The sequence below is a fragment of the Diadema antillarum genome, unplaced genomic scaffold (genome assembly GCF_040938485.1).
Source record: "Diadema antillarum isolate AM-2024a unplaced genomic scaffold, OU_Dant_1.0 seq00000934_RagTag, whole genome shotgun sequence".
NCBI classification, from domain to species: Eukaryota; Metazoa; Echinodermata; class Echinoidea; order Diadematoida; family Diadematidae; genus Diadema; species Diadema antillarum.
Window position 1 is genome coordinate 460955 of NW_027271785.1, and position 25373 is coordinate 486327.

Genomic DNA, 25373 nt, shown 5'->3' on the forward strand with positions numbered 1-25373 from the left:
GTTCCATGTATTAAAATGTCAAACTTTGGGGTTCTGAAGGAAACAATGATTTTCATACTATTTTACATCTAGATCATGTACATGTACATTGTATCTCATGTGTACTAACACTTCTAATTCTATCAATACCAAGGCTGGCACTAGAACCACAAAATTTAACATTACAGACATCCATTCATCAAAACCCATTACTATGGCCAATCTTTCTTCTCTTTTCTGGACATGCTTGCCTTTTTTTAACATTTCCATGAAGTGTGCATATCAAGTTGATGTGAAATATATTATTTCAATTGGTTATGAGAGGGGTGAATTGTGACTTTATGATGATGAGCACCAACCTGTTGACTAGATATTGCTCATGACTAGAGGAATGGGTCATACTGATGTGTGAGAAATGAGTCATCTTGTCATTTTATGTACTGGATGTTGGGTGAGTCAGCACAGAAACTACACACCTCCTTCTCTGCAGCACAGCATGCAGCAAAAATTTATTACAATTTGCAAAATGCCACTCTAGTCACCAAGGAAGAGCTACGGCCCAGCTACAGTATTAGTCTTCCTAGTTACAACCTGCCTAGATGTAAATTTTACACTGCATCATTGCATTTATAAACTTGCATCTTGGTGGAGAAAAAAAATAGGGTAGGCTTACAAATTCAGTTTTGTGTGATTACAATTTTAGTACTCTCTACACAGATATCATCAACATACAAGTATGATGTAAGCCTGCATCATGAGAGGAGCACCTAGTCTAATCTTTCATACAATGCCTAAAACATGACTGCATGTTATACCTTAAGACTACCACTTCTCTGGTTATGAAGGGACATTAAGAGGCACTACTAGTGCCCTGCTGTCATTTCCAAGTTCAGCATGAAATTCCTCCAAGCATACTTGTCCCCCATGTTTTCACAACCCTGCTGCACACAGTGATGACCTACACATAGTCTCACTCCCAGCTGTCTCCAAGGAATAATGCATTGTGAACTCACTACTCTTCCATAACAAAACTTAATTTGCCAGAGTACTGAAAGAAAACTGTTGACCCAGATCAAAATGCTTTCCAGATTGACAGGAAAGTGTGAACAGAAAGCTTGTTGATGGGTTGGGTTGAAATCTAGATTGAAGCATACATGCATTGTGAAATAGCGATCAGCCAAAACTACCGGTAGTCATATTGATAACATAAGCATTTTTCTTTATAATGAGAACATTTTTGACATAGGATGTGTCATAGGTATGATGACAATTGCAGAAAACATTTATCTTATTATTGTCTTCGATACTCACAGGTTTCATGTGATTCACTCTATTTTCTTTTTAAATCTATTTCACACAATATGGAGGGATCCATCGCAACAAATTTCATCTTAGTAGTTTATACAGTATGGTACCAAATAATACAAGTATCGAAACTGTGATATGGTCACACTGATTGATGTGACTGTCATGGGTATACAGGGATCCCAACCTTGTAAATAGCATTTGTACTCTGAGGGCTGAAGAGGCATAGTTTTAATGGAAAACATTATTTTTATGTTTCCTGCAATAGACATACATGTGTAGATATCATATACGATTTAAGAAAAAACAGTATTTTCCATGAAAACAGCAGTATCTTTTGGTAAAAAGTAATACAAAAAAAGGTAACAGTTGGCATCTCTGGTGATTCATGTACCTCAACAATACACACTTCATATTACATTTTTTTTTTTTTTTTTAAAGTATCAGCTTCTTTGTTTTAATATCATGGTATGCAAATTATAGATAGGCCAAACTAATCACAGAAACACAGAAACCATTTATGGTTTAGTTATTAAGGTTCCTAGAGATGCCCTCTTTGGGATTTGTTGAAATCCACAAAAAGATAAGTCATAACTTGGCTATTAGTCTAGATTCAAACATTACTTTTTTGTAAACTCCGATTCAGATAATGTACTGCATAAATTTATCAACATGAGTACCCCCCCCCAAAAAAAAAGAAATAATAATAATAATGTATAAACACATGACGACAGAAAATGCTTCATAATACAGTCATTTTCAGCTTATCAGCATTCAAATTTCTGTTGGCCCCTCATATAAGACTAGATCAACTACACAGGTGGCAGATATTCTCTTTTAAAGTCATATTGGGGAATGGGAATAACATTGACTGACTGACAATCATTGACAGTAAGTCGAGTGAGGAGCATGGGCCATCATCGACACATCCAAATCATGGCATACAACCTGTCTTCTCAGTGCCAAGAATGTACATCTGATATGTGGCAAGTGAACTTGGGGCCAACCCAGGCTGATTGATCCGGCCCTTTTTCAACCCCTTGCTCCATTTACAAATATAGCCTAACAGCTTGGTTTTAATATCAACATCCCTTCTAAGTCTTGATAACTCTTTTTATTGTGTATTATTGTGTAAAAGTGCAACTACACTACTGGCTTGATACACGATATGAAAGAAAGATCCCTCATGGACAGTCTCAAGTATTAGAAGTTTGATTCCAATCTATGGTCAAGCTGATTGTACTGCAAAACACAATATATTCGCAGCATGAAAATTTTGCGAATTGGAGCCGATGGCCTTTCTCGCAGCATGAAATTTTCGTGACTTGCCACTGGCATCCAATGCATACTGTGTAGGCAAGAACTTTCACGTGCATTTTAATTTTGCGAATATTGCCGCTCGCGAAATTTGCGAAATTAAAATGCATGCGAACATTCCTGGTTTTACAGTAACAGATGGGTAAAATCCAACAAACAATTGTAAAACTTTCATCACAATTAGACAAATGAAATGAAAAATGTGAGAAATTGTAAAGTTTAACTTGTTTTCACAGGCCAGTGATATCGCATATCATATGTGACCCTGCACCTCAAAACAAACAAAAAGTCGCCAGACATGAATTTTTAGTTAAGACCATATTCTGAAAGAGCAGACTAAAAGCCTTAAAATAATGTATTTTAACTCAAATCAAATGGACTCTCCTAATCTATCTAAATATTGGAAAGATTGCACAAACTCAGGAAAAGTGTGAACTGAGAAAAGAGGCTCTGAAGTACAGTGTCTATTCAAGCGCTTAATCTTTACCAAACCGTGCTGGCTGTGTGATGAATGGGACAAAAAACAGGAAGTAAACCACCAGAGTAACAACAATGAAGGGATTATCAGATTAAACTGAAATTAAGCATGCCTCATTAACACATTCTGTCCATAATTAATGCCAACTTTCAAAGCAGTAGCACTATCCTTTCAAAAGTTATTAGAGTTGAAAGTGAAGAGTGTGGACAAGGTTTTTCAGAAATGAAAAAGGGATTCTAAAGACACACCTAATCACACTATTCTACCAATAATGTTCGAGATAAACTGCTAAGAAAAGCACACTTTCCTGCCCGTTTTATGATATCAAATTTTAGCATAATGTAAAAGAAGACCCGCTCTTTCAGAAAATATGAAAAAGTCAAGTTCTGCTAGGTTGACCCATTTCACTTATTTTCAGTCCTCACGCAAAATCAGTGCGTGCCACTTTATGTTCGTTTTGAGGTGCATGGTCACATATGTAAATTTATGCAAATTAGACATGATGTCACATCTTCAAAATTCTTTTATTGGTTTGTACACAAAAGCGGTTACAAAAATCATTCGACATAATCATTAGGCAACTGCAACCCCTGAAAGTTATCGCAGTTTGGTTGGAGTCAAAGGGGGCGTGAGTTTTCAATCTCATCAGAATCTTTGCCACAAGCAAAATTGCGATTTTGCCTCTAAGGATCGAAAGCTCAGGTCCTCTTTGACTACATATTTCTCCACTGGCTTGCCACTATAGGATGAGCAGCTTTCAGCAGCTTTATTTGCTATCACCATTTGGTTATCACAACATTTACAGTTAATTTGTTGTAAAGGATGTACATTTTCCTTTGTGATGATATGTACATGTACAAACAGGAAAATAATCCACATTTTTGTGGAAGTCAATGAAAGACTTGTGAGGTGTTGGCATCACCTTACCTACAGTGTAATTTGCACAAGAGCTTGCAACAAATATTGTTCCCCTAAAAAATATGCAGTTTTCATCTCTATATGTTTTATGTCAAGGATACTTGTAGTTCTACCTTTTGTAAACTTACTTGATACAGGATTTAATAAAGCTGGCTTGTACATAAAAATTACAACAATAGATTGCAATCACAAATACACTACATACCTGTGCAGTACTGTGAAATATAAGCAGCTAATAAATGTTTTGATATTTTTTTTGAATGCTTTTTAAATAGACATAATGTAGTCCTGCGCGAGTATGAAGAGATCTAAATAATATCAAGTGTGGTTTATAATAACTGTGCTCGTCACACACACTTGATAAAGCTATGATGGTTTACAACTCTTGTCTTGTGGTGATGATGAACAACATGACTACCACAAGACAAGAGTCAATCATTTTTTATACTTTTCAGGATTCTTCAACAATTACATGTAAGTGTTACTACAATTAAATATCTTAAATTTAATTGATATTTAAGGATAGGTTTTCTGCTTGGAAAATGTCTTTAAAAGTTGATTAATTGACATTATGAAGAAAATAACGATATGGATGCAAAATTCAGAAAATAAACAAAGCAAATGATAATACAGTGGACTCTCATTATAGCAAAGTCCTCAGGACTGGCAGTTTTCGTTCATTACAGATATCCAAATTCTGTAATAATAAACGAACAAATAAAGAGTAAACAATAAAAAAAACATAGAGCACATACTGTTGCGGCCTGAATCTTTACTCCGTTGTAACCACAATTTCGTTATAACTGTGTTCGTATGGGAGTGTACACTGTAATTCCACAAATTGTAGCAAGAGTCTCAAAGAGAACAGCTCATGATGTCTGGATCATGTGACCATGCTGTAATGTGATCATGTGACTGTGTTGTAAGCAGAGGGGTTAGGTTTGTACCTCTGCAAATGTCAGACCAACATACTAAGAGGGTTGTGTGTCGATGAGGAGGTTGACTCCTCATATGTACAAAGTGTAAGAATGATGCCAGTATGAAAAAGCTTCACCCAGTACATTATGTACAGTACATGACCTGTCATCCTTAGCCTTCCCTTGATTCAAAGGCAAAATGAAGGTTGACACATGACTTTCAACAATACACTGATACTCTTTCAACTCATCACCATACTGGTATTTGATTTTTGCAAATTTTGCAAGTTCACCAATATTTGCATACAATTGTAGTAAACATCTTGCAAAAAAAAAAAAAAAAATGCCTCCTGTGACATGAATGCCATGGTACACTCAACCATCTCGAAGGAGGGAAAGTGTTATAAACCGGTACTCTTGTATCATAAAAAAGGATAATACTGACTCTCTCATTGCACATTGTATTTTTCAATTGTAATTCACCTCAAATCGTCTTTCGTGCTCTATTATAAGGTGCATACAGTATACAGTACATAATTTCTTTTGAAGGTTCTCCTGTGTGAGTGAGTTTGAAGTGATAAGAAGTGGCAATACATTAAATATTGTACATGTGTATCTCCATTTAATAAGAAATTTTCTTTGTGAAAGTTTCGGACAGTAGAGATTCAATGGTATACTTTATTACAGCACATGTTTGGAAATGTTCTGATTTAAAAAAAAAAAAAAAAATGTTTCTCTCTACACTTTGTTCTTGAGCCTGAAGTATTCCTCAAGACTGAGAAACAATCAAGTGTAGGGTGAGTGGATCCCATTGAGGAGGGGAAATATTTGATCATATTCACCAACACTTGGCAAAGCTGTGTGACTGATGTGTGTTGTTTCAAGATACGTGATCGGTGATCGATCAGAGCAAAATTTGTTGACTCTTGTCAGGAAGTATTTACAGAGTGCACAGATCAGAGTTTGTATGCATTCTGCCAATTTTGGGTTATACCATAGAAGGTACAATGCAAACAGACCTGGTTTGGGTGAAATCACTGCAATCACTCCAAAAGATCATCAAATGCTGAAGCAAACTGCTTGAGTTTGAATTTCTCCCACTCAAGATGTACAGTATTTTTTCCCCGGGGACTTAAGATTTAGCATTTTCCCGCCCAACATTACTTTTGTCACATACATGTATGTCTAAAAACAAGGCTAAGATAGCATTATAGAGTAACTCCACCCCTGGAGCTTCCAGTGCCATTCAGGGGGCCCTAGTCCCTGGCTGTGAGGGACGTTGGGCCTCCAACCATGCTCATGATGTGCACTATGCATAGGGCCTACACAATGTTGTACCCATGTTCGCCCAATAATAATTATTTTTCAATATGAAATTTTACGTTTGGCATAAAATATTGTAATACATGCAATATTTTACATTTATCAAAAAGAGAATTCTTTTGTGACAATTTTCAATTCATCCTCTTCAAAATGTTGCATAACATGATTTTTACTTGTAAAAACTAGAAATATGATATTTTAAACTAATTTCCAAAAACTGAAGTGGCCCAAGAACAAGAAATGTTTGAAATACCCTCAGCAGTGTAGGGATTAAACATACAGTGTTGTATGGGAACAGCAGAATTAGCCACAGTGTGTCAATCAGACTGTCATCCATGCCCAAAATTTGTTAGCGTCTACATTGTAGTTGCACAGAGTTTTAAGAAGTCTTCAAGTTCAGGGATCAACTCAGTAATCAGTAGCACAGAAGTGCATAAAATGTTGTTTTCCTCGAAAGCATTTTGTGAAAAATTGGGGTTTCTGTGAAGAATGTTGCATGGCTTCAGTCTATCACAAGACATGTTGTGACAGCAGTGGCATGTACATGTACACAATGCACAATGTACCGCGCTGTGGGTTTGTTACAGAGGTCAGTGAGTGGTCTACGGTTGTACTCTCTGGTATTGGGAAATCAGGTACACCGCTTCAATGGGTACGAAATGCTCTGCCCTACACAACCTGAATATGGAGACTCTATTAAAAAAGTCTATAATTCTCTTCTTTAATTCTTTTTCTTCACAAAACCCACTGTCACTGTCACCACTACACTGCAGAGTCAATCTGAAATTCAGTTCAAGTTTAAGATGCACAAAATAAGCTGTCAAATGAAACCAAATGTACTCATCTCATGCTCATGGAAGCTACCGGTATCTGGCTGACCATACACTTGGTTTATGCTCCTTGCAGTACAAAAAGCTCTCTACTTCATATATAATTCCAAAAAAAGATAGCTTTTCCATGCATTTTGTGTCTGAGAATAAGATGTTAAATATCTTCTATACAATTCATTGCATCCTCAGCAATTCTACACAGCCGCCATCAAAACTTACTGAATGTCCCATTGACAACAGCAGACACCTGAGTGAAACTCACAGTGAAAAGAAAACATCCACTCTCATTTGAATAGGCCAGGTGGTACATAGTACACATGTAGAACACAGACACAGGGTACATTGATTTAACCCACTGGTCAGTGAAAAATTTCTCTGGGCTAATGCAAAATGAAGTGTGCCCAGATCGATATTTCTATCACAGCGTTAAACATCCAAGGCATTGATTCCCAACATCACCCTACCATTGTATTGTACATGACTGAGACAGGAAGTGGAAACCAACAATAATAAACAATGACTGCAACACTGGGCAGGTTTGTAATGTCTGCGCATAATGAATGGAAGTCAATCAATGCATTTCATGTAACAGAAGTCAAAAAGTTTTAAAACAAAGACTAGACATTGTAGAAATAGCATTTTCAATGAAAGGAGCAACATGTTATTGTTAATGACGGTCACAGTCTGACAGTGGGCCTATCATTGTGTAGCATAAAAAGCCCACCTTGTTCACATCCTACATTACATCTATGACTTGACACTGAGTGTACTGTAAAACCAGAAATTTCCATGCACATGAAACTTTCAAGAATTTCAGGGGCCAAGATTTGCAGTAAAATGCACACAAAGTTTTTGTTTAGTACACACAACGCACTGAATGCCATCACCAATTTGCAAAAGTTTTATGCTGCAAAAAAGGCTGTCGACTCTAATTTACGAAAGTTTCATGCCTCGTATGTTCCTCATCTTTTATACAGTATGGCTGTTACAAAATAGATGTACTTACAATGTACAATTGTATAATGACCTTTAATACTCATGCTCTGACAAATCTGACAACACTTTACTGGAACAAACAGAATCTCTTTTTTTTTTCTTCTTCTTCTACTTGTCTCTTCTTTTTCTTCTTCTTTGGAGCAGACAAAAAGCATCACAAGTGTATAATGCAGAGAATATGCTCAGTGCTCAATGTTACTAAAAGCCATACAGATGTGTGGTTGATAATATGTGCAGTATAAACTTTGAATGGACAGCCGGTAAATTGAGTGGATTCATACATAATTTGGAAGAGTGAAGTAAGGGGGATACACATCAAGAAAGCAGTACGCTGTGTGACTAATACATGAATCTGTCTGTGTGACTGATACTTGGATCATTCAGGTCTTGCTATGTGTTGAGACACATAGAATTCATGACCATGCGTATGAGAGCGAATAAGACTAGTCAATTACTTGGCTAGTATAAACTTGCATATTTTTCCTATTAAATCAAATAAAATCAAATGAATTGAATCAATTGAATCAATTGCATTTCATAGTCTTCAAATTCTTTGGAGAATAAGAAAGTAGGTGACTCTACCAGGACTTAATATTTTAAGCTTATTCATTTGACTAAATTTCACTTTAAAAGATACAAAAGAACATGCCATCATGCAAGTGGTCCTATATTGATATTTGCACAAAGTTTACATAAAATTAACATTTAGACCAATTGTCATCTAATATGACTGAATAATTGGTGCAATGTGAACTGTGTGTGTACTTCCCGAATGGTCTACATTTATACACATTAATTTTTGTTAAATACAGAAGGACTTTGTCAACCCAGATTGTACAATGGTGGAAACAACTTAGTATTAATTGGCAGTTACTCATTTCAAGAGAGAGGAAACTACGGCTTAAAGATACAAATGTGCAAAAGTACAAGTCAGAAAACTTGTGGAAAATATTTTTAGACCTCATACTACCAGCCATCACAAAGTGCTCAGACATTTTCAACACAGATAGCAAATGAAGACATAAGAAATTGCTTTTGCTTCTACTCACACTGAAACAAACAAACAAACAAACAAACACACACACACACACACATACCACAATGAATCTGTGATATGAAGCAGAACTGCAAAAAGAGCTCTCTATGTGTCACTGATGAAGGAGCTTCCATAGATGGTGATGCCTGCGTCCCTTTAAGGTGCAAATATGTTAACGACCTGATCAGCCCTCTGTGAAAACAAGTATCCTACAAGGATAGTCTCACCATGGAGCTATGTACATGTGTGTAGTACTTACTTATTAAAACTTTATATGGGGAAGTAAAAAGCATATCAACAAACAGCAGGAGCAACACATCAACTGTGCTGCAAATCTGAGAAGAGTACAATCCATCAGCAGACTGTCACAGAAAATATCACAATGGTGTAATTTGAAATGCAGTCAGAGAAATTTACAAATACATGTGTAGGTCTCAAAATAAAGTAATGAACATGTACCTTGGATGACGTTTTTATACATGTAGTGTCATTTTGATTTTTGTTTTTCTATTACATGTAGAGTAAAATATCCCGTTTGCGGCAGTTTAAGCATTGTTAAGGGTTTTTCCAACTTGTAAACAAATCAGGCAAATTATTTTCAACCATTTCATATATCATAGATAAGATTATTCATTAACGCAATTGTTTTCATGAAAGAAATTTACCATTGACCAACGCAGTTTTCATGATTTACGAGGGCAAAACCCGGCACAATTTTCGCCGATAAGGGCGATATGCGACGTAGTATTTCTGCTTGCGGCACGATGTACAATCCCTATGCAATACGCGCGTGCTCCGCGATCTTTAGCTGAACGCCTTCACATGTCTCGCGAACATTGCGTAAGCGCCAATTCCCATTGCGAAAGCACGTGAAAATAGCGTGCGCACATGCATTGGCCGCAAACAAGATCGCAATTCTGGCGGTGTTGTTGATGTCTTTCTCGTGTTTTTCTCATTTTTTTTCGATGGTAACATCCACTTTCGGAAAAAAATGGCGGCCCACATCGGCTCGCGAAAATTCTATTTTACGTGAGGATATGTTTTCAAAATCCATGAACATCGAGAAAACGACAAAAAATTCCGTTTCTTGGACCATTGTTTCTTAACTGTTATGTTAAGAAGTACCGAAAATTTCATTTTGGATGCGATATGTTGTCATTTAGGTGAGAAAATTTCACTTTCGTCAGAGATCGTGCCCATTTTATCGGTTGGTTTTTGTTGATTGCTAGTGTGTTAGTATATGTGTAGTGTGCATGTAACAGTGCAATGCTGTGTTTAGCTGTATATTACCGTGTATGTTGTACCTGCCGCGAACGGCTGCACGGCCGCTTACTGACGCAGTTACTCTATTTCTTACATGAATTTGTGCAAAGACATTTCAATAACACATGGACTGCAACATAAACCTCTACCCGACACATGGACTGTCCATGACCATCCCCATACGAAATCAACTCCATTACCATGGCAACCCTTATTTGTGTGTGTGTGTGCAGTGGCAGGTCCAGAGGGGGCGCTTCGGGGGCGCGCCCCCTCTTTATCTTTGGTTAAAACAAAACAAATAAAACGAAAAAAAGGGGGGGTTGCGTGCGCCCCCCTTTAATTTTGCAAAGGTGCCTCCCCTTTACAGAGTTCCTGGATCCGCCCCTGGTGTGCGTGTGTGTGTGTGTGTGTGTACGTGTGTACATGCTGTGTTGCAGGCTAGCAGAGATGCCAAGTTCAAAAACTTTTATGAGTGAGATTTTCATGACTCGGCGTTTCGGCGCTCACGCGCATGCGCACGCGAACGAGGAGGGTGTCACCCCTCCCATGGTAGGGAGCTTTTTTGAATTATTAGCTCTTAATGATGCGATCTGGTGCATACTTAAGTGACTATTTTTTACTAATTTTGAAAGACAAAAGGGAAATATACCTTGAATTGCAACTATCACTTGAATCCTTTGAGCTATGCTCCTTATTTTTGGCACAAATTGCAGACTTCACCCGATGCGTGAGAAAAATGGGTGCCCTGCGTGAGATCGTGAGACAGGCCCTAAATGCTTGAGTCTCACGCACAATGCGTGAGACTTGGTAGCTCTGGGCTAGGGGCATGTACAGTACATCCATGTTCCTTTGCCTTGTTCATATCATTCCTGTACTACCCTACTACCCCGTGCAAATGCATCACATTACAGTGTATAGTGTTATTACAATATAGATACATACTTGTGAGTATGCTCTTTTCTGAGTGTATCATTGTGCTCTCCTTGTGTACTTTATGAGAGTAACGTGATACTCGGGAAAGGTAGATATCATAATTTATGTTTATACTGCCTGAATTCATGGAAGTTTGAATAGATTGTCATTGTAATCAAGCTTTCTGTTTTTTTTTTTCTTTTCTCAGTTCTTGATACAGCAGGCCAGGAGGAGTTCTCTGCTATGAGGGAGCAATACATGAGGACAGGAGATGGTTTCCTATTAGTCTATTCAGTGACAGACAGGGCCAGCTATGACAACATGAAGTCCTTCCATACACAGATACTCAGGGTCAAAGACAAGTGAGTCAGTCATGAGTGCAGTTCACACAGACAAAATACTGTAAAAGTGGAAATTTTTGCCGTGTTGAAATTTACGCGCATTTCGCGCAACCAGAAACTAACGCGAAAATAAAAGCATGCAAATATTTTTGCTTGCCATATGTTCCAGTAGTTGATATCTTGATTCTGCGGAATTGAAAACACGCGAAACTCTGCTTACCCAGCTGGGCGTGAAAAATTAGTCGCGTGAAAATATCCACTTTTACAGTAGTGGGATGTAGATCATAATCCAAATACTGAGATATTTTGGATTTTTGTCAAGATGGACAGAAATAATATGCTAATTGTAGGTTGCAATAATTTGTCGACCAAACTGTGTATGCCCGAAATCAGCCAAAATTGGACCCTCGCTTTATTTTTATGAACTGTTGTAATGTATGTTTTGAATGATGGGATTAAAGATCTCAAGCTTTTTTGCTCCAGCATTCACTGACTGGCATAGAGTACAATGTACAATTATTGTGCTATTTATTTTTAAAACTATTGCTCTATTTCATAAATTATTTTGATAATTCTGAAATAACTGCAAGATAATTAGGATTTGCATTGCAATGCGGATGGTGCTTTTGGGGAGATTTTTATGTCCACACAGCCAAAAATCTGAAGATTTGGATTGCGATGCAAATCCCAAGATATGTGTCCTGCTAACTCATGTCAGTGTGAATCTTACTATGGTCCTAATAACCTGTCCCTGTGTTTGCTCTGGTCCTGCCTCAGTCTATTCTCTAACTCCTGTTCCTCAGTCGACTTCCTCTTCAATCCCACCTCTCTACACGTTCTTGCCTCTCTTCCCATCTAAACCAGGGCTCTCCTCCTCCCTGTCCCCTGCCTTTCCCCTCCCCTGTCCCCTCCCCTGTCCCCTCCCCTGTCAATCCTCCCTGCCCTTTCCTCATCACACCCTTAGCTCAGTCAAACTATAACCTGACAAGCAGAGAAAGGGAGGGGGAGAGATTTCTCAGGTGGAATCATGGTACTGGTTCATTCTGCCTGCAATGATGTCATCAAAAAGAGAAATACATGTTATGTAGATCATTACAAATACACACGTCGTGTGCTAGTAGTAGGCCAAGAAGAAATGATACAGCTATGGAAGAAGCCACTGTGTAGCTCCACTCTGACAAAGGCACCACACTATCCAGCATAGCCTCCTCTCCTTGTCATGTCACAACTACAACGTATGGGAATAAGGGGGAAAACAGTCAATTATCTTCAGAGCGGATTTGATCAATCCAGGAAATGATTCCTTTTGTAGACAAACGGTTATTGACATTGGAAGTTTTGACTTGACAGATACATGGGTGTGTGAAAATCTATGTAGCAGATCATTTGACTTTAAATTATGACTAACAGGAAAAACAACAACACTTTGTAGGTGTAATAAAGTGTTCTTTATAATATAGAAAAGTAAATGCAATGAATACAGTTTCAGTCTTTCTCCATGAAACCAGAACTAATGTAAAACCAAATTGTCCACAAACAGACATGGGTATTGTTATTTTATTTTCAGTAAACAGAGAGAGAGAAAGAGAGAAAAAGTCCTTTCGTTTTCAGTTTGATCCTCAGTTCAGGACTTTAACTTTGATGACCCAAATTTATTTTTGAGGAACAACATGCTCAGTTTGGAAAGTCAGAGTTCAAGATGTCATACTATCTGAAATTATGTGCATCATATTTTGTCATCACCCATGAATGTAAATGGAATTAGTGAAATGAGTTGAATTTGTTCCATGTGTACTAATTACTTAAGTAGGTTTTAAATAAATTATGTTTTATGTCCTCTTAATAAAAGCTTACATAGGGTACTCGATTTTTCCCAACAAACATTTTTGTGCATACCACACTGACTTTCTGTTTTTTAGAAGAATAAAATGAAAGATAAGAATTAAAGACATCTCCCTGGTGCTCATTTTTTTTTTTTCACTGTAAAAAATGAAATTTTCCAGTTTGTGCATGGTATTTTGATGTGGAGTAATATAGTATCTCTGTCTAGTGCAATCTCACCATCACAAAGGCTGGTTTCAATAGCTATTCACAAAGCCAGGTGGAGATGCAGCTGTATTACCCTTTCACTCTTCACTTGCATTCTTCAATGTGGTGATCAAATCCTTTCATACATCAATGTGTGTCTCTTCACAGCTTGTACATGAGGCAGATTGAGCTTGATAGGAGATTGTAGTGGTCTGTTTGAACCACCCTACATCTCAACCTCCATTTGCTATTTGTGCTCTTTATCTCTTTCTCTCATGCTTATGCCAGACACACATTGTATCTTTGTCTTCCCCTATAGATTTATAGCTCTTCTTCTTCTGCTCCTAAGAAAATCCCTCTTCCTTTTTCTCATTGTTCAGTTCAAGCTGTTGATCATTTCAAGCTTTTGATATTTTTCAATCTGTTGATCATTTCATACTATTGATCATTTCAAGCTGTTGGTAATTTTGAGCTATTAATCATTTCAAGCTGTTGATCATTTCAAGCTATTGATCATTTCATGGTATTGGTCATTTCATGCTAGCTATTGATCTTATTATTTGCCATAGATCATATCATGCTGTTTATAATTTCAAGCTATTGATCATGCTTTCTTCTGCATCTCCCTCCTGACAGAGACTCGTATCCCATGATCCTTGTGGCCAATAAGGTGGATCTCGTTCATCAGCGCAAGGTGACAGAAGAGGAGGGAAAGACTCTAGCAGGAGAACTAGGGGTGAGTGAGTACCTTGTGAAGGGTGCCTGTGGCCATGGGGTGATAATGGCAAACCTTTGACTTTACATGTTGGTTTTACTCTGCCTGTAGGTTGATGACACATACAAAAGTTCACAAATCTGTAGTCACTATTACTGATTACACTGTACCTCACCATCGCTGAAGAATTTAGAGATGTAATGAATGATGTTCTGTTGCACAGAATGTAAAAAGATGTCCTTTCACTATTTGCTTCAAAATTAGAAAGAAAAACAAAAACTAGACATCTTGACATCCTGACTAAAAGACCTGAGAAATTTATGATGAGTTTGCTGACAGTATGTTGGTAGAATGCAAACCCTTTACAATCATCTCTCCACTGATACAAAGAAACCGTACATACTATGTTGTTTGATGCTTTGCATATATTAAATGGATCATATAGTTTTGGTTGAGACCTAACTTCAGGTTTCTAACATTTTTGGGTGAGATAATGAGAAACCTCATATGAAATATGAAAGAGCATGTAATTCAAAAAGGGATTCAACTTTTATTTGATGATTTTTTTTTAATAGCTGAGATACCCAAAACAGAGCAATTGTAATAAAAGGTGGGATCCACCTTAAATTACGATTACTTTGTTTGATGTTGGTTTTTGGATGTCACAGCCATTCCAAAACCGATTTTCATCAAAAAAACTTTGAATTCTTCCAAAAATGGTATGCTGTGTATTACTTCATAAGTGGTTTCTTGGTATCTCGCAAAAAATTAGAAGCACATTCCTCATCTCCACCAATACTATGCCATCCCTTTAAATGTGTTTGGTGAAGTTTGTTCTCTAGTTCAAAATATATAAACTCATTGCTCTATCAAAACACCCATCAAAACAATACTCGCTAGGAAAATGAGGCTATATGTCATTTATTTTTTCACAATTTAGCAATATGCAAAGCCCAGATATTCTTTGTTGGAATTCTCTTAACTTGAAATTGATAAACCGGCCAATTAAAATTTATAATGATATATAAGATTATATAGGCTATTTGAAATTCAAATCACCATTGACCCTGCTTCATGAACTTTGCACATTGAAAAGGCTTGCCATGTACAATGTGACACTCCACCAAAGTCTTCTTCCTCACTACTCTTTCAATCCACAGGTCTTCTACATATGATCAATGATATTTGAGTATTAAAAGTGTATGTGTATGTTTGTTCTGTGCTTCCATCAATATGAATGCTTTGTTTTCCCTTCTGTCTGCAGCATATTCCATACATTGAAACAAGTGCAAAAGATCCTCCCAAGAATATTGATGCAGCTTTCCATGAAGTTGTGAGAGTAATCAGGTTTGTGGTTTCTGTTGTTGAATCTCATATTTACATTAATTCTTGTATGATTATATTATGTGTTTATACAGTCAATGAATACTTTTCATAAGGTAAGAATTGAAGAACAACATTAGAATTAACATTGTTAATTCCATATGTTAGTAAAAAAAAAAAGTGTACTGCTGAGTGCACAGAGTTGTGTGTTAGTTTGTAGGCAAGAACAGTTTGTATGCATTTCTCTTGTGAATTGTACCAAGAAAATATATAATTTGGGAATTATTCCAAAAAATATATATAAAACCATGAAATATTTTCCTCAATTTTGAAAGCAAGTATAAATTATCAATGTCTGCAGTTACCAAGATTGTGAAAAAAAAAACCAGCTCAAAATACTGTAAAAGTGGAAATTTTCGCAGTGTTGAAATTTTTGAGCATTTCGCGCAACCAGAAACTAGCACAAAAATTAAGTATGCAAATATTTTTGCTTGACATATGTTCCAGTACTTACTGTCTTGATTCCGCGGAATCAAAAACAAGCAAAATTCTTTTTGCTGGGCCGAGTGCGAAAAATTAGTCATGCGAAAATTTCCACTTTATAGTAGTCTTTCGTACCTTGTTCAGTACAAATTGGTTCAACAGTTTAATACATGGATATAGCTTGTTTTAGCCAGGCCTTACTCAGGCCTGTGCCTGTGCCATAGCAGATGGTGATAATGAGGAGAATACCCAACCAATGATTTTATATTTGCGCATTATTAAAAAAAAGGAAAGAAAAAGACAAATGCTAATGATAGTACCAGCAAGAATGAGAGTGACATGCTATGATAATTGTTGTAAGTTAACTGAGCAGCAATGAGATGCATACCTGACTTGCTGCCAGATAGTGTACAGTAATGTCAGTCTCATCTATTTTTGTTTCACAGAAAATTACCTGTGGATTCCAGGACAAGTAAGAGGCGGATAAGCAGGAATAGCAGAATAAGACAGACCTGTGTGTTATTGTGACCTGATGCTGGGTGAGAGGAGCAGGATGGTCAGCAGGAAGGCATCTCAAGGGTTCATACCTTATTTTGAAGACTTCAATCTTTGAAGAGACTCTGGTTTAGGTGTACAGGGCAGTATGCATGTCAAGGGATGGATCTATGTAGTCTTAGCAGTGTGTTGTTGTATGCTGCAACAGCACAAGAGAACATGTGTGTGTGTGTGTGTGTGTGTTTGCTTGTCATTCATTTTCTTTTACCAGTGACATGGTAGTTGAAGATGAGCTGTACATCTACTTTCCCAAAACTCTTTGAAATACCCTGAGATGGTAAATTTGTTCCAAAGTTACTAGTAGATGATTGTGATTTCTTGATTTAATACCATGAAATTACTTTCAGGTAATTGGTATCTCCTTAACAAGGGTGAATTCAAACATCTACAATGTATTTGGAAAATACTTAACATTTTCTGCCATTTGTTTGCAACATAGATGGATGGCTGATGTCACTTATTTAACAAGAAAAGTGTTCTGCAAACATAGTTTACTTAATATGTGCCCATCAAACTGATTAAGCTGTGCAATGTACAACTCCCTCATTCAATATAATGAATGTCATCAATTCTAGTTTAATAAAGGCTTTTATGTTTTTAAATTTGAAGAAAAGTGTTTGGTTTTTTTTAAAAGAAAAGTAAATTTTTATATATTGACAGGCCGTAAGTAGATCATTTTTTATGCCATTTTGTGATACTGAAGGAATGGTATGTCATGGTGTGTTCAACCAGACCAGGGTTAAATCAGTTGACATGTGTTACAAAAACAAAAATGGAGTAAGAGCCTCATGCATTGAAGGAACCAAAAGTTTGTCAATACACATGAAATGTTCATCCCCCATGGTGGTCTCAGAGGTTAAGACTCTTTACCTTCCCTCTTGTCTGTCACTGTTGAAACTCAGTAAATATTTCAAGGTTTCTTATCAAAGTATGCTGAGGGCTGCCAACTTTTGTTTTCTCTTCCACCACTTTACTTCACAATCAGCTCTTCCTTTACTTCAGCCGTCTGTCCAGGGAGGTGGGAACCTCCCTGATCTGTCCAACCTCTCCCACCAGCTCAGAATAGCCGCTGATCTTCCCATTATTGTTTGTAAGTGTACAGAGTGGCAACCCCCCCCCCCCCCCCCCAGTAAGAAAACAACAACAAGAAACAATGAAGAGAGAGAGAGAGTTGAACAAGGCTACTATGCTCTGTACAGGGCTTTGAGAATCCCATTCCTTAATAGCTTCCATGGTAATGGAAGATATTTGGAAGATCTGGGTGGCAGGTTATAAAAATCAAGTACCCGGTATGCATTCATTGCCATACTTTGTCTCATGAGTACCAAACTAAATAGGGGAGAGTGCTTGGAAAATAACAACTTAACAAAATACATTAAAGGGATTGTATAGTTTTGGTCGAGACCTAATTTCAGGTTTCTAACATTTTTTGGTGAGATAATGAGAAACCTCTTATCAAATATGAAAGAGCATGTAATTCTATGAGGAATTCAACGTTTATTTGATGAAAATTGGTTTTGAAATGGGTGAGATATTCAAAAAAGAGCGATTCTAATAAAGTGTAGGACCCACACTTTATTATGATCGCTTTGTTTTACTTTGTTTTTGGATGTTTCAGTCATTCCAAACCCGATTTTCACCAAATAAACTTTGAATTCCTCTTAAATGGTATGCTCTGTACTATATCATAAGCGTTTTCTTGGTATCTCGCAAAAAGTTAAAAGCCCAATTCTCATCTCTACCAATACTGTACCATCCCTTTAAATTGAAGGACTCTAAAGGAGGAAAGTAAATACCTTGATTTTTCACTTCAAGGACAATAATTTGTACTGCCCTGAGTGATGATGTGTCTGGAACATGAAGAAATTTAGTCTTAATCCTGATAATTATGTGAAGTGATCAGCATGAAATATTCACTATTATATGTTATGTAACTTATTTGATTTTGTGCAGACTGTATTGGCTATCATGTCTCTGAGAAGCTGCCATTGTATCCATAGCCTAAGGAAGAGGAAACATTTAACTTGCTTTATGGACAGTCTACCATGGGGTATACTATCATTCTCAATGAGCATTGTGGTCATTCATTTTCATTAGGATAGTTTTAAACGGTCAATTACATAATACAATGCAGCTGAAGTTGATTATTTCAACTGAAGTCCACTTATGTGAGGTTAGCTTTACAGAAAAAAAAAACACCAAATGCACGAGATTTTGAAGAATTATGATACCATTTGAAATATGATAGAGTCTGAATATCATCTTCCTTTCCTTGCTGTTAAAATAACATGTATGTATCTTGTTTGACTGCTTCTTATGACAACCTTCAGTTATATTTATAATCTCAAAACATTCATGCATATATTAGTTGAGGACAGAGCCGTTGTTTGTCAGGCACCGATCATAGATGTGTGTTTGGTAGTTGCTGTGGATTGGCTTTTTTTCCCTCTTTCTCTCTTTGCCTCGTACCATTGTATGTATGTTTGTTTGTTTGTTTGTTTGTTTGTTTGTTTGTTTTTTCCTGACGGTGGTGTATGTGAATCCCAGTGAGGTGCTGGCACCTTGCAATGGAACCTCCACCAAAAATACTCTCCTACATAGCTAGAATCACACTAGTGTTTATTCACAGTCTTCACCCTCATTCACCCTGTGTTTAACACAGGGCAGCCCTAGTATGTTAGTTTTATAGGAAGAATAGAAGGTAAAAGGATATCAGCCAATAATCATGTGACCTAGAGATGACCGAGAGGTCATTTAACCTGGACACTGACATGCATGTCAGCTTAATTTCATTCTTGCTACGTGTACAACCTGTAGTTGGGATGCTGTGTGCATGCTTGTATTTTGTCCGAACCCCCCCTCCAAATATGCTACCCTCAGGTTTATACGAAGGGGATACCAACCTCAATGAAAAAGGAAGAAGAGTTTCTAGCTATGTATGACAGTTGCATGATTTCTTTGATTAGTATTATTGTTATTCTGCATGATGAACCCAACCTGTTTTCTTGTTGTACATATGAATTGTGAAAAAATGTTAGGTCTGTGAAAATAACTTTGAAATTGTGAAAGTTACACATGGCCTTGTGAGGAAGTATCATTTGTTTGATGTATAACATTACAATGGTTAGTCTTAATTCGAGTTGTTTGATTGATGGTGTATATTTCAAGAAATGCATCTCACAGACCCTCTTTTATAAATATGTATTGGAATGTGTGTTTAATATGGAATGGCTGTATCAAATGATCTTCACAAATGAAAGATTTGTTTGAGTACAAGGGATACTCCAGTGTGATGTCATACTCTGTGTCACATCTCAAGGTACCATTTGATTGTAGCGTATCAAGTATTATGATTTGTATTATGTTGGTGACCATGAATATCAAATATTTATATATTGGAAGAAGAAGAGAGTATGCATAACTATTTGATCCAAGTCTTTTTGGTAATTTTGTTCTATATTATTTTAGTAATGTACTGGTGCTTTTCTATTCAAATTTTGACATGCTATGTTTTTGATAAAGCCTATACCACCTAGTTTCTTCTATGTTTTATTGTTTGAATGCTACTGTACCAGCCACATTTTAAATGAATGTTACGATATGCAATATAAGTGCTTTGCTATTTAATATGTTTCAGCTTGTAAGATACTCTGAATATAGCTACTTATTTAAAGTATTTTATATGTATTTGATTTTATGAACCCGTTTGCATGCAAAGTTGAAATGCTTTTATTCAGCAGACATTGATTTTGTTATTGTAGTGCCAGATTGTGATGTTTCCTTTTTATGCCAAGTGAGATTAAAATATTTCTCTATTATAGAATTGATCTTAAATTTTGAAAAGTTAGAAAAAGTATCTCAGCTTCAAACTTGATCCTGCTCTTTTCCTCAGGAGTACAACTCAGCCTGAATAGTAGTTACTGTCATGTCTGATACGTCTAAATTCAATTTGAGTGGAAATCTGTTAACTTTGACCTCTATCATTTCGACTTTGTTTTCTGACAACCTATAATGTATGAAGCTAGTAGTCACTAAAGTTTGAGTCCGTTTTCCCCCTCTCTCTTTCTCTCTCTCTCATTATGTTATCCATTTAGAGGTTAGAAAGTGTACCAACAGAGGAGATTTACTTGATATCATATTATCCAGTAAATGTCATACAGTCTATGCATACAGCAATACTAAGCTTACATACCAGTTGTGTAATGTCATATGCACATTTAGTTTGATATGCTTGTCTAACTTCTGCCACCGGTCCTTGCTATGGTACTTGTACCAGTTTGATGCAAATGAAAGTTATGTAAGAGAAACTTTCACTGAGCAGAGCTTGGGTAAAATCCATCTTCTCTCCCTGATAGAGACCTGTTAGTGTGTTAAAGATCTGTTGGTGTGTTAAAGACCTGTTTGTGTGGGGAGAGAAAGATGAATCGGTCTTCATTGGCTGCCCACTGGGTTACTGTAAAACATGATATACTGCTGCATGAAAATGTTGCAAATTGGAGCCGACGGCCTTTTTCGTGGCATGAAATTTTCACGACATGCCACTGGCATCCAATGCATATTGTGTAGGCAAGAACTTTAGCGTGCATTTTAATTTCACGAATGTTGCCGCTCGCGAAATTCGCGAAATTAAAATGCACGCGAACATTGCTCGTTTTACCTTACATTTAAAAACCAGTAGTAGTGCAGGCCTGCTTGAATAAAATTACCCGTATGCAAATATGTGCATTAAAACATACACTCAGCAGAAACATGTGACTCCAGTCAAGTTTCTGTGCCTGTGTATGTATGTGTAGAGATATCAGAAAGTGATAAAGCTATCCTCGATTCATTACAGGATCCCTAAATATATCCTAGAAGGGCCATTGTGTGATATCCTCAACTACTGAGTCTCTTAATAACAGCAAATGACCCACTGACTGCTCCTGTGCTTTCAAACATATTTGATGCAGTGTTCAAAACCAGTGCTTTAACTTTCCCATGTTCACTTTAAGTAGGCTGCTCAGATTGTGACATACTGCTGGGTTACTGCCAATTTCTGACTTGAAAAGCAATACCATTTAATGTCTAGTCCAGTTGTTATACAGGGAATGACTTTTAGTGTTGTGAAATAAGTGAATCCTGTCCATGGTAAGGAAAGAATGAAAGCCACAAACATGCAGAGGATACAGTCACATTTTAACCATAGTACTGACTTTATAGTTCTTTACCACTGTTTTAAACTCCTCCAATTGGTAACTAATCATATATGTTTGAAGAGATGAAGAGGATAATACCCTGGTTTCCTTCATGAATAAATTGTAGATAAACAGCACTCCGTCAGCAGCCATACGAAAGAAGACAATAGACAAGCTGAAATTTTGGCAAGAGAATAAAATAATATCAAATTTTGATGATTAAAATTGGTACAAAAAGCACCCACACCTCTTCGTATGGTGTTCCATTGTACATGCAGTTTTTATATTGTTTGCTTGTTTGTTTTGTTTCGCTTTTTTCAGACAGATTTTATTTTTTTCATGTGCAAATAAGGAATTTAAAGCTTTTAAGGTTTGCTCCGTCTTTTGATGAATGGAACTTGTTGAAAACACTGAACCAATCTATGGCAATACCTCTTTAAATTGATTTTCTTGTCAAAAGTGTCCAAGAGCATTGGTAGCTGTCGGCCAGTCTTTGCAAAAATACCTATCCAAGTTACCTGACATACAGTAGCTGCTTACCAAGCACCATTCTCTTTGTAGGCAATAGGGGAACATCATGTTATCTAGTGAATATGCCATTTTCAACCTTTATAGTCTATCTTTACGTGAAGCAAACAGTGGATGTAGAATTTCAGGCAGAAATACCTGTGTAATAAAATAAAAGATAAAAACAAAAGAATTACAGTGTGTAACATGATAGTGGTAAAATGTTTTAAAGTTTATGTAAGTTGTAGACACACTGAGGACTGCCATGCATCGTATGTATTGAAGCACAGTGGGTATACGTGTAGTTGGTTCATCAGTCGGAATGTACAGCGTGTATAATTGGTAAAAACTCAGAAGTTACTGAGAGGATCTATGCTGGTATCGGGTACCAAATTCTGATGTTGATAAAAACAGTTGATGATATGACACACATCATTTTGAATCTAGAGTTCTATAAACTGTTGTTTCATTAGTCTTTAGAAGGCAGTTTCTAATGTAGATAAATATTAGGAAGTGGAATTATTGGAAAGGAAGTCACATTGAAAAGATTTATCACCTTATCCCTACATCGATGAGGACATCTTTTATGCTGCCTCCCAACTTCATCTTTTGTGCTATCTGCCAAACCTTTTCCTCTCTTTCCTACACATTTCTGTACCACAACTTCCTCATATATTTAGTTCCATTTAGGGTATTTTTTTTTCTGTAAAAAAAGGCAGCAGGGCTACAAAGGTAATAGTAGGTATACTGCAAGCTCTTGGTTCAATACATATGTGATGCAGTATTGAATATCACTGAAGTTAGTGAGATTTAACCAAGATCTTTCTTCCCTCTGTTAGAATTGGTGATAAAATGTCAGTTTATGCTGAAGCTGATGATCTCATCACTATGAGTTACATCTGCACCAGATAGACAAAAATCAAAAGTTTTATCAAGATTTAATCTCTAACATGGGAAGAGTTACTGTATTTCTTGCCAGTATGTTTACAATTCCCAATCTTGTCTGAAAGAGAAATCAGATATTCATGTAAGAATGATTGTCATGTCTGGTCAATGTGTCTCATAATCGATGGGTTCTATTCTGGTACAGTGCTTCGTGTTTTGACAAACACTGTTATAATGAAATTCCGGTTACAGCGAAGTAAAAATTCAGGCCGCAACATTATCCACTCTATGTATTTTTATTATTTTTTCGGTTATAACAAAATTTCGATATAACGAAAGGACTTTGTTAAAACCGGAGTCCACTGTAATGCAGAACTCTGTACATGATGTCATTTAATGGCCATCACAGGGAATCCAGGTGCATATTTAGATTCGTGAAACAGGCGACATTCATTACAGGTGTGGATTTTTGGTGTTTGCCTGAATAGCATTTTAAAATTATGCCTCGTTGGGTAACACACATTAATTCAGGGTTTCTATTTGGAGTGCCAGTGGCAGAACTTCTCAGACTCGAGTCTCTTCAGTCTCAATAGGCGTTTTCACATCAGCCCGATATAAATCCAAGCTCGAGAAATTTTTCGCGATTGCGAGTTAGCGCGCTATTTCATTTCTTATTCACATCAGCCCAAAGAGAATCAGCCCGAGTTTTTGTCGAGCTAATTCGACAGCTGAGTATGTGCAAACAGCATCAGTAATGTGAGTGCCCTCTCAAAAATTCCTCATGATTTGTTTGCAGTTTGCCTCGATCGATCGGGTCACACACGCTAGGCACGATGGGATGCATCGCGCTAATTTCTCAAGTCGTTTTCACATTATCAAATAGCGCGTTACTATCCCGCTATTTCTGAAATTTCCCGAGTTGGACTTGAGAAATGTTCTCGATCAGAGCGATACAATTAGCGCGCTAATTTGTGTTCACATTATCAAATAGCGCGCTATTTCGCTATCGGGAAAATTTCCCAAGTCAGAAAATAGCGCGCTATTTCGAAACATCGGGCTGATGTGAAAACGCCTCCTGAGGAGTTGCACTAGGTGTGGAGGGCAAATTCCTTGTACTTTTTAAATTCTACTGCATCAGTGGTTTGACAGGAGTGGGAGGGGGCAGTTCACATTAAAGGAATGTAAAAAAGATGGATCCATTGGAAATTAGTGTCTGAAAGAGGTACTGTATTACAATTTTTTTTTTTGCAAGGCACTTCAAGAAAAAAGGGCTTCCCCTAGCATGTTATCTTTACAAGACATTCCAACACATATTTTGTAATGAACCAATACAAGGCATACAAATGTATACTTTATCTTTTAGTTACAATGGATAGGATGGAAACCACAGGTATCTTTCCAGATAGGCAAGTCTTCATTATGTAATACACATTTGTATTGAAAAATATATCTGGATAATGTGTAGATTAGGACAAGATACCAGTGATGTGTAGTGATGCACTGTATGGTCAATTTGTAATGTTTGCAGATTTTTGTTTTTTAATCCATTCTTCCTGCCATTACGTTTTTTACTTTGCTGCCATCAGTGTGTTTGGTTTCTTCCCTGCCTTGGGAATTGGAGAGTGATCTTTTTACAGCTTCATAATGGCTTCAGCTTGGACTAGACTCATACTGTATTAAGAGTGTAGTTAACCTTTCTTCCATTAGAAACATTTGTATCTGATATGAAGAAAATATGATTTGGTTGATCGAACATTCCTGTGGAATTGAACACCCCAGTTGTACGCTGCCACTTTCCTTTTTCAAATGTAAAATTATGCATTGCAATAACACATCTCAATGTTTTAAAAAAGTGAGTGGCCATATCTAATTATGTAGCGATCATTGCTGAAATGATATAAGATGTGGATTTCAGTGATACCGCTTGTCCAGAATATCTGGACCTTTGTTTCCATGTTGCATGTTTGTGTTTGCTTGTCTGTATTTCCAAGACTGTTTTGTATAAAAAGAATGTTGTTACTTGGCACTTGTCATAAGTGAATAAAGATTCTACTTCAGAGAAATTAGAAAGATAAATTCAACAAGTAT

At 36.8% G+C, this 25373-nt stretch overlaps 1 protein-coding gene across 5 annotated transcripts in view; it reads left to right on the forward strand.

Annotated features, from left to right (window-relative positions):
* LOC139741560 (ras-related protein M-Ras-like) overlaps window positions 1-16848 on the forward strand; it is a 41898-nt gene extending 25050 nt beyond the window's left edge. For all 5 annotated transcript variants that reach the window (XM_071652145.1, XM_071652144.1, XM_071652142.1 and 2 more), the window contains 4 exons: window positions 11483-11636; window positions 14280-14379; window positions 15623-15705; window positions 16611-16848. In XM_071652145.1, coding sequence (XP_071508246.1) covers window positions 11483-11636; window positions 14280-14379; window positions 15623-15705; window positions 16611-16692 — 419 coding nt within the window. In that variant the 3' untranslated portion in view covers window positions 16693-16848. The remainder of the gene's footprint in view (window positions 1-11482; window positions 11637-14279; window positions 14380-15622; window positions 15706-16610) is intronic.
* The last annotated feature ends 8525 nt before the right edge of the window (window positions 16849-25373 follow it).